The 10,699-nt window shown below is 36.4% G+C and overlaps 1 protein-coding gene across 3 annotated transcripts in view; it reads left to right on the forward strand.

Annotated features, from left to right (window-relative positions):
- LOC107041513 (dmX-like protein 2) overlaps positions 1-10,699 on the forward strand; it is a 47,320-nt gene that overhangs the window by 14,078 nt on the left and 22,543 nt on the right. For 2 of the 3 annotated variants that reach the window (XM_015262095.1, XM_015262097.1), the window contains exons 3-9: positions 2,504-2,657; positions 4,609-4,821; positions 6,173-6,308; positions 7,543-7,922; positions 8,871-8,989; positions 9,105-9,198; positions 10,128-10,317. In XM_015262095.1, the coding sequence (XP_015117581.1) occupies positions 2,504-2,657; positions 4,609-4,821; positions 6,173-6,308; positions 7,543-7,922; positions 8,871-8,989; positions 9,105-9,198; positions 10,128-10,317 (1,286 nt within the window). The remainder of the gene's footprint in view (positions 1-2,503; positions 2,658-4,608; positions 4,822-6,172; positions 6,309-7,542; positions 7,923-8,870; positions 8,990-9,104; positions 9,199-10,127; positions 10,318-10,699) is intronic. The other variant, XM_015262096.1, reaches the window with a different exon arrangement.

The raw sequence follows: 10,699 nt of genomic DNA on the forward strand, positions 1-10,699 counted from the left end.
AAAAAACTGACGCAGCCATGGCTTGGACCTTATGAAATTACTCAGAAAAATTCGGATGTAAACTACACCATTCGTTCCGGGAAGAAGAACAAAGAAGTGATGGTACACGTCAATCGATTAAGAGCCTTTATTGGGTTGATCACGTGTGTATCTGATGAACAACCTGAAAATTTTGGAGAAAGCCGAATGGCTCAGGAGGAGGAGCAGGAATGTAAAGGAGAATCCAAGAGTTACGGGTTGTTAGCAGTTGCCTTTACATTAATCATGCTAGCCGGCATGATCCCAGTTATAAGAGGGGAGGGGCATACTGTCGATAAGTTCGTTCACACTCCAGGCCTGCATTTTGAATCGATTGGTAGATTGTTCCTTAGCAATCACGCCTGGACCGTCGCAGCGACGACGGATGTGACTTCTTGGCTACGGAAAGCAGATCAACTGGAAAGTCACTACATATTGACGCAGGCGCTATTCTTAAAGGCCGGGAAATCAGGGGAGAATTTCCGAACGATCTTGAAAAACGTATAAGTGAACACACGGAGCTGAGAAAGGCGATTCACCGGATTCTAGATATAGGACAACCTGGCAAAAGTCGCCGAGGCTTAATTGATGGATTGGGCAGTGTGGCAAAATCACTGTTTGGCACAATGGACGCCTCAGATGCGAAAGAAATTCAAGAACGGCTTGATCGTCTTGAGGGTCAACAAGGGAACTCATATGACGTCACGAAAGGTCAAATCGAAGTCATCAATTCTACGCTTTTCCGACTGCAACACACAGAGGAAATCGTGCAGAAAAATGAAGAAATTCTATTGAACGCGACACAGCAGCTGTCAGAACGCATGGAGGCGAGATTCAACACAACGTTGGTTCGTGACGACATGGACGAACATTTCATGGGCATCACAGCAGTACTTGATGGAGTGATGAGAGACGCAAGAAAAATTCTGCGCCTTCTAACAGACGAAAGGGGAAGGATCCTGGGAACAGGAGTTCTCTCAGAGCAACATCTGGTAGAGATTCTGAAGAAAGCTAAATTGCCAACAGGATTCAGCTTTCCGACAGAAGTTGGTATTAACGCTATGCACAAGTTGGAGAGAATTTCCACCATCAGTATTCACACTTTCGACATGAGAATCGTGACGATGTTGGAAATACAGCTGGTAAACTCTCAAATCTACAGCGTATATAAACCGCATGGATTGCCAGTGAAAACGGTTGAGGGATATTACTCATATATCGAACCAGAAAACGAGTATTTAATTATCCACGGGCCGACGCAGCAGTTCATTCCAATGACGTCAGAGCAGTTGGGGAATTGTAAGAGACTCGACGGGCAATACCTGTGCACGGAAATACTGCCTACGCAAGCTATACGGCCGTATAGTCCCTGTGAGGTGCACATGTACGTTGACCCCGCGAAAATTCCAGATTCATGTGTCGTAAAACACATCATGTTGAAACGTCTACTCCTCATTCACCTGACCTCGGACAACGCATGGCTTTACGCAGCGCCACATCCAGAGGAGATCACCGTTCGATGTGGGCAGAAGGAGAATAGAAGCATCCTAGAAGGGACGGGAATCTCACAGATAGATAACTTATGTGAAGTTATCGCCGCAGATTTCACAATCAGAGGACGAAAGTCGTCGGGAGTACGTCTCGATCTGCATATTCATCCGAAGATGAACTTGACTCTGAGCGAGAATACGAGCAACTACCTGAAAGAGGGCCAGCTGAACCTGAAAGATGTCCATCTTCGCAGTGTGGTACGAAATGTCAAGGAGCTGCAAGGACTACAGGCGGACTTGGAACAAGAAATGAAACGGTTGGATGCAAATACGACAGTCTTTGGCATCCCAGACTTCCTCGCACATCCAGCATCAATTATCTTTAGCGCAACGACATTTCTTCTCATCATTACAGTGCTATCACTGTGCTGTTGGTGCCGACGTACCGGTTCGGTAATCCGAGAGTTGACAGGAGGAACCCAGGCACCATCTCACCCATAGGTCTTAGGAATATTTAAATAAAAGTTAATGTTGAATGTAAATATGTACATGTAAAAATTCCAAATATGGAATTTTTCTCTCTGGCCGGGAGGGATGTTGTAATCCAGAATATTCCATGACCGAATTACGAAGTGATTCGTGTTTAATAATTATGAAATTAACTGTTTATCGATTGTTTACCGATTCAGCATCGTATTACACCACGGGATCGTTTTGTAATACGAATACAACGAAAAAGAGACAAATGTGTGTCACGGTTTTCTTATAAAAACCGAGAACACTGCACTCGGGAGTCATTACCAATGTAGTTCATTTGGGAATTAATCTTAATTCTTTTGTATTTTTACCGTTACACTTTGAGTAAGAAATAAAGTAAATTCAAGTATCTTAACACTGAAGTTTGAGTCCATTGTACTCGTCCATTCTACCTCACACAACACCTTGATAAAATTTTTAAAACCATTTTACCAAATTTTTACTCCTCAAAAAAATAGCAACTGGAGTACAGATGGGTTCAAACCGGGAGTTTACAGACAGAATCCAATATCACGTCTCTGTCATGGAATCTGGAGGGAACTCGTCTGCTCACTGGTGGAGAACTACTCCAACTGTGGCACCAGAACATCCAACCTTTCCAGGAAGAGACCAGTAAGTCAAAAAAAAAATCCCCAATTAATTTCCTGCAACTCCAAGAATTGTAAAAGAAAATGGTAAAAAAAATTGTACAGCAAAGACGAAAAATCTGCACACAGAAGAAACTCCAGCGCCAGTGCCCGAGCAGCATCCACCAGGAAACTCCTCCCAAGATCGTGAGTTCATTCCCATTGAGAATGAACATTTATTTCAAATGGTGTTTGCACGATTTATTCTGGTTAATTTACTTCGCAAGAGCTTATTTATTAATTTCTACTAGGCATTTTTGAGGACCACAATGTCGACTAAGGCGATTGATATTGTCTGCTTTGTGAATTGTCTAATAACTTGTTATTTCTTTTGTTTTTCATTTTATTTGGAGAAGTTGTTCACTGACGATTTTTAATTAATATTAGTTTGACAATGATGAAAAAATACTCATTTAAAACCGTTCTAGCAATTCTCAATATCCATTCATGAGCTACAAATGAAGGTTTTTAATATTTTTCTCTAAATTCATTGGTTTTACCAATAATTAAGAAAATCAACAGAAGAACCTGAAATGTCATTTTTATTATTTCATCTATTGTTAATCATTGAATTATATCTGTCATGAGTCCAGCTAGAAAAAATTGTCAGGAAACTTTTTTGTAGAGAATTTCATGATCTACAAAACATGTCTTGTGACATTTTCCTGTAAACTCACTAGCTTCTGAGATATTCGCCGAATTTGGCTATCAATTTGTTGACTTTTGGGTATTTGTAAACGGATTTAAAGTGAATAGCTTCTCATTTTCTCCAGCTTTCGAAGGAATTCTATGATTTAGTCATCTTCACAAGTATTTTTTTTAACAGGAAGCTTCACCATCGCCCCATCATCACAAATGATTTTCTATTACAGTTAATTGTTATGATTCATAATCCATTTGTGCAAGCATTTGTTCGCTGCGACCGCTGAGAAAACTTTTATCAAACTTGATTTTTCTATAGCCAAGTGATAATTACTATCTTTGATAATTGTAACAAGTTGTTTGCAGAAAATTGTCATAATTTTTCGTTAAATCCATTGGTTCCTACAATCATTACGAAAAACAACTAAAGAATAACTCATTAGTCTCTGAGATATTCGCAAAATTTGACTATCAGTTGTTGACTTTTGTGCGCTTGTAAAACTGATTTAAAGTGAATAGCTTCTAATTTTCTCCAGCTCTCGAAGCAACTCTACAATTCAATTATCTTCACAATTATTTTTTCCAACAGGAAGCTTCACCATCGCCCCATCATCACAAATGATTTTCTATTACAATTAATTGTTATGATTCATAATCCATTTGTGCATTTGTTCGCTGCGACCGCTGAGAAAACTTTTATCAAACTTGATTTTTCTATAGCCAAGTGATAATTACTATTTTTGATAAGCGTAACAATTTATTAAAATGTCTTAAGATTTTTCACTAAAATACATTGGTTCCTGCAGTCATTACGAAAAATAACTGAAGAATCTAAAACATCATCATTTCTACTCACCAATATCAATTACCGAATTATCTCAGTAATGAGTGTAGCTAGAGCAAATTGCCAAAGAACTTTTTTGTAGAGAATCTCATGATCTACAAAAAATGTTTCACGAGTTTCCTGTAAACTCACTAGTTCCTCAGATATTCGCGAAATTTGGCTATCAATTTGTTGACTTTTGTGTGCTTGTAAAATAGATTTGAAGTGAATAGCTTCCAATTTTCTCCAGCTCTGGAAGCAACTCTACAATTCAATCATCTTCACAATTATTTTTTCAAACAGGAAGCTTCACCATCGCCTCATCATAACAAATGATTTTCTATTACAATTAATTCTTATGATTCATAATCTATTTGTGCAAGCATTTGTTCGCTGCGACCACTGAAAACACCAATTATCGAGCTTAATTTTCCAATATTCCTGCGCTAATTACTGTCTCTGATGATTGTAGCTGGGGTGGTGACGTTTTCCATTGGCGGGGAGGCGGAGAGCCCCGGCCCAGGGGACTCCAACTCTGCTAATGAGCCTGGAGGCTGGAATTGCGTTTGGAAATGTCGAACGGCCACGCCGGTTCATCTGATGAGCTTCAGTCCCGATGGCACTCTGTTTGCTACTACGGGACTCAATGATAGACTCGTTAAGATATGGTTTGAGAACAAACAATGTGAGTACTTGACTTTCATTCCGAAAACAAAAATTTTACAGTGGAATTTAGTGAATACGAGAATAACATTAGTTGCATTTTATTTTATGAATTATCTGCGGAATGAAGAGTTTTACGAGAATTCATCAAGAAACTTTTTTGTAGAGAATTTTTAGAGCTACAAATATGATTTCGTGACTTTTTTGGATACATCTATTAGTTTTCAAGATATTTGCAAATTGGTCAAAACAAATCTCTTAGTGATTTTTCTCAAAATTTTCATGATAAAATTCTTGACTTTTATTTGATAAAACATTGATTTTTTTCATATAAAAATCAATGAATCGAGACCAGTTTTATGGATTAGAAAAGAGATAAAAGTATTATTTTACTAAAAAAAAATACAAAAGTAACAACTGAATTTAAAAAAACGAAATTGTGATTTTTTAATAATTTCCTTCGACTAGTTCATCATGCGATTTATAATTTTTGATTGATATCACATTTTTTTTTCTCATAAGAATTTCCTGATGAAGGTTCATTTCATAAGCTACAAATATTAAAAATAATAGAACTATCCAAGTCTAATTTTGCTCATTTCACGATAAAACATTGAATTTTTTCTCGTAAATATCAAGAGATGGAAACTAGTTTGATGGATTGGCGAAGAGATAAAAATATTATTTTACTAAAAAAAAATTACAAAAGTGAAAAAGGCATTAAAAAAACGAAGTTGTGATTTCTAAATATTTTCCTTTGAAAAGTTCATCATGCAATTTATAATTTTTTACTAATATAACATGTTTTTTTTTACGAAAATTTCCAGATGAAGGCTCATTTCATGAGCTGCAAATGTTGAAAAATAATAGAATTATACATGAAATTTCCATTCATAAAACACCCGAAACTGCAATTTTAGATTTTCATATGCTACAAATTGAAAAATGGATTCTCCAAGAATGAATATGGAAATTAATTGCTTAGTTATGTTCACAATGAAAATTCCCAGTAATAAAAAATAATCCTCTCCAACACAAACCGCCCATCTGAATAATGAACACCGGATGTAAAATTCCTCGATAATTCCTGAATGAATTCAAAGCCGACTGCATACCTCAATACAACCTGAAATTTCCGATTCAATAAGCAGCTTTCAGCGCTTTATCCTCAATTCCATATAAAACATCAAAGCGGTATCAACAGTGCAGCATACAAAAATTGCATACTCGTGCTATTTTCATTCTGGATTTCCTCTGGCCCTCGAAACCCTCGAGACTGCACCACTGAAGCTCCGCCAAAGCATTTTGAATCCTTTAGAACCACCTCGAGAGATAATAAATTAATGTTGAATCAACTGTTCAAACATTTCCAGTATTTCCAATGAGGAGCATGGATCAGACCGGCTTTGGGCAGTCGATACCCAATGACAGCTATGGTTTCGTTTACGTGGCACATCCTCGAGCTGTGACACACTTGTCCTGGAGAAAAACTAGTAAATATATGCCGAAGTGAGTGAATTATCAATTATGTAGGGCAAACTGGGGCGAAATGAAACATCAGGAGAAATTACTATTTAGTGGAGGAAATTTTATTCAGGAAATTTTTTTAATTGAGGGGCAAATGGTTTTTAGGGTCAAATGACCTATAAGAGACGTTTGGGAAAATTCAGGGATTTTTTAAGTTGAGGGTCAATTGACCCTTAAGAACGTTTGGGTGTGAGGGTCAAAATGTCTTTGGGGAACATGATTATTTGAGGGTCAAATCACTTATAAGAGACGTTTGGGAAAATTCAGGGATTTTTTTTTAGTTGAGGGTCAAATGGTCTCGAGGGTCAATTGACACTTAAGGACGTATGAGTTTCAGGGTCAAAATGTCTTAGGGGAACATCATACTTGAAAACGTAGGATTAAGGGTCAGATGACCTTTTCTAATAACTCCGTAATTCACTCCACCTTTGAGACCATTTGACCCTTAAGCCTAGACGTTCGCAAAGGTCGTTTGACCCTTAAAATCACGTAAAACGTTCTTAAGGAGCAATCGACCCTCAAATCAATCTGCCCTTGTGGAGCCCTATCCATCGACATTAATCAAGGATATCTAAGTATCTTTTACAGTTTGGTACAGACCACACTATAGATTCTACCATTTTCAATTATCCAATTTGTCTATTAAATTACCTTAGACAGGCGTTTGGGAAAATTTAGCGATTTTTTTTAGTTGAGGGTCAAAATGGCTTAAGGAAACATGATGTTTGAAAGCGTAGGATTAAGGGTCAAATGACCCTTTCTAATCACTCCGTAATTCGCTTCACCTTTGAGACTATTTGACCCTTAACCTTAGACGTTCTTAAGGGTCTTTTGAGCCTTAAAATCACTTGACCTTTAACTCCAAACGTTCTTATGGGGCATTTGACTCTTAAATCCATTTGCCCTTGTGGAGCCCTATCCATCCACATTAATTGAGGATATCTAAGTATCTTTTACGGTTTGGTACAGACCACACTATAGACCATTTTGAACCATTTTCAATCATCAAATTTGTCTATTAAATTGCGTGAGAAAATTTAAAAAAAAATCATGAATATTAAGCGTCATTAAAATTTCATTTTTCACGGAATTATTGTTTTTTTCAACATTCGTTGTTTGTAAAGACAAGAGCAATTTCCCATTTGTTACCTCTTTTTTTATTTCTAGATTTTTATATTCAAATTGGTTTTTGAAAATGATATAATTATATTTTTAGGGGATCCGTATCGAACATGCTAGTGACATCGTGTCGTGACAATATCTGTCGAGTGTGGGCTGAGACGATACCCCCCGAAATCGAGGGCCTGGCCAATATGAGCCAGTTCGAGGGCTCAGACAGGCATGGTCATCATGGAAAACATCGACACCACAGTATGCATAAGCATCGATTTATGCAGCGGCTCAAGCACATGAAGACATGTTTTCACATTCGACGTCATGCTAAACAGCAACAGCATCAGAATGGCCACACTGCACCCACCCTTCCAACTCTACCCTCTACGTACTCTGTTCATGATTTTCACAATAATTATCAGGGGGCTGGACATTATCCTGGGATGCATTTTCATCTTGCTGCGAGTATTAATGCGGAGACTGGTGAGTTCAACTTTTTTTCAATGTGAAATTACGGAGGATTAAGTTTTTTCTTTCTCCTGATTTTTAATCTGCATGAGAGGAGAAAGATATGTTAATCCACTGGCTCGGAGAGAGTTCCCATTTTATCGAAAGGAATTTTTTGTTTGTTTCGTTTTTCATGAGTTTTTTATGGGGCTAATGAAAAAAAGTATACCTGGAATTTTGTGTTTTATTTATCTAATTTATATTTATTTGTGTTTTATCTAAAGTATTTTTCTGATATTTGAGGAAATGATGAAATTTAATAAATCAGGGATATTAGGTTGCATTAATCATTGAATTGTTTATTGACGGCTCATTAACTTTGGGATCGTTCTAGGAGTGGAAGATTGAATGATATAGAACGTCAAAAGTTCTTTTTCGTAGCGAATTTTAATATCATTTGAATGTAATTTTTTAGAGGGAAAGAAAAAGAAACTAAAGTATACTTCATATTAGGTATTTTATTAGTTTTTGAAAACGAATTTTCGATGCTTCAACCCGTAAAAAATTGAACTCATTGATACTATAAATTATAGGCCATCACAATTGGTAATCGACTATTAAATATCTTTTTTCACACACCTGCACGGAAAGTCGTGCTTTCCTCCCGCTCATCAGACAGCAAAATACAAACTTTTCTTTGCAGGCGTATTAAAAAATAGCATGTGCACCTCGGGCGGGAAAACATGACTTTCCGCCCTTGATGCACAATATACTAAAAAAGCATTTTGTTAATGACTTCCCAATGGATTGTTTTTTTTTTCAATTCTTATTTCACTATTCTTATTCTCTTCTTTTATTTTTTCATACCATAGTACTGTCAGCAATTGAAATGTCATCGAAATTTTGCGTATTATTTCTTTCTGTCGAATTTTTAATTCTGAAAACAATGATAATTCACGAACATAGTATACATTTATATCATAGATATTCCCTTGGTACCGAGTCTCGTCACCGGAGACCCTGAGAGAGAACCCAATTTCATTCTCCATTGGTTGAACAATAAGGAAATGCATTTCACGATGCAGGCCGAGAATATTCTCCAGGTAAAAAAAAATACGAAAAAAATATTTAAAAAAACAATCTCCCGCATTCATTTTCAGGGAGAAATCAAATAACGCATTATTGAATTTTATTTTTTGTGATTGGATAAATGCCTAGGAACTAACGAGAAAAGTAGTGGAGAAAGAGGAGAGCCTTCAGCATCACGACTCCGACCACGCTGATCATGATTCAGAGGACGAACATACACCAAGTACGTTCATTAATTCTCATAATCGCACAAACGAGAGCCATTTATTCATTAGTTAGACATACGGAAGCTTAAATGTACTCATTAAGTAGCTACTAACGAGAAATACATCATCAGTTATTGATAATAATCCTCGTAGTGAAGCCAAACGATGTGGTATGATTATTTAGAGAATGCATCCATCTCCATTAACTGTCGTTTATTCATTAATTCATTCGAATCTCCACTAATGGGCAATCAATCATTGAGGATTTGGTTTCTATTGTACCAACAGCATCAAATGCGAAGGGTTCATGTATCAAAAAATTTCCTAGAAAAACATAATGAATTCACTTAAAATTCTATTAGATTTCTGTTGAATGTTCTAGTTTTTGGCCGATTTTATTAGAAAACAACTGCTGCTCATTTGATTTTTTTAAATAGAAATTTTCGATAGAAAATATTTTGTAGTGAAAATCAACAGGATTTCTTCTATAGGATGGGAGAATTGTGCTCTGATTTTAAGAGCTTTTTGTTTGATTCTTTTAATGAACAAAGGGAAAAATAATTGAAAAAAAATAGAAAAATTGATTTCGGATTTTTATACAAATTATTTTAATAGAAAATTTTTTTCTATAAAAATAGTTTCTATTGGACACTTTCTATTGAAGAAACGTGCAGTAAAGCTGCGGAATTCTTCGATAGAATCCACAGAGTACTAATAGGTTTTCCGATAGAAGTTTAATAGAAATCCACTAGAATACCTTGTCAACTTCGCAAAACATTTCTATGAAATGCGATTCTTCTCAATAATAATTTTACTGATTTACCAACCATGATTCAGGAAATAAAACAATCCTGTTTTCAATTGAGATAAATTAATTAGTTAACAAAATAGTTTAGTATCCCTAAGGCATGACTGCATGACTAGCTAGTATTATTGTCTTCATCAGGCAGCATCTTATCATGTTATGGTATGGCGCATCCCACAGAGAAAGCCCCGAGACATCAGCCCAACACGAGATCAGGAGTTGGACGTGGAATGAGTCAGGAGGACCACAGCAGTGATGAGCATCACACACCCCACACGGGGTCTTCTCATCACAGTCTACCACACAGTGGTCACTCCCACCAAAGTTTAAGGTGGGTACTGTAATTTCCAAACTGAAGAGGCAGATTCTTCATTCACCCTTTATTTTTACTGGATAAATTACATTCTGAGACATTGAGATCCTATATGTACAAAAGCATGATTTCAATCATTTTTTCCTACAAAATTTTAACCGTTTTTGGACGTCATCTTTCGTCAGTGGCGAATATTACAGGAACAAAAATAAGAGACCTGTTTTGTTACTGACAAAATTGTAGAAACAATTATTAAAATTTAAACGTGTATGAATTTTTTTGACGTGCACGAATGTTTTAAACATTATTTAAAAGATTTATATCCGTCATGTCGTCATTTCTCAAAAATTGTGTCATACAAATATCGAATCGAAACCGCAAATATCTCGAAAGCCTGTCA

This window comes from Diachasma alloeum, unplaced genomic scaffold (genome assembly GCF_001412515.2).
Source record: "Diachasma alloeum isolate Michigan unplaced genomic scaffold, Dall2.0 Dall_scaffold_00366, whole genome shotgun sequence".
In the NCBI taxonomy this organism is placed as follows: Eukaryota; Metazoa; Arthropoda; class Insecta; order Hymenoptera; family Braconidae; genus Diachasma; species Diachasma alloeum.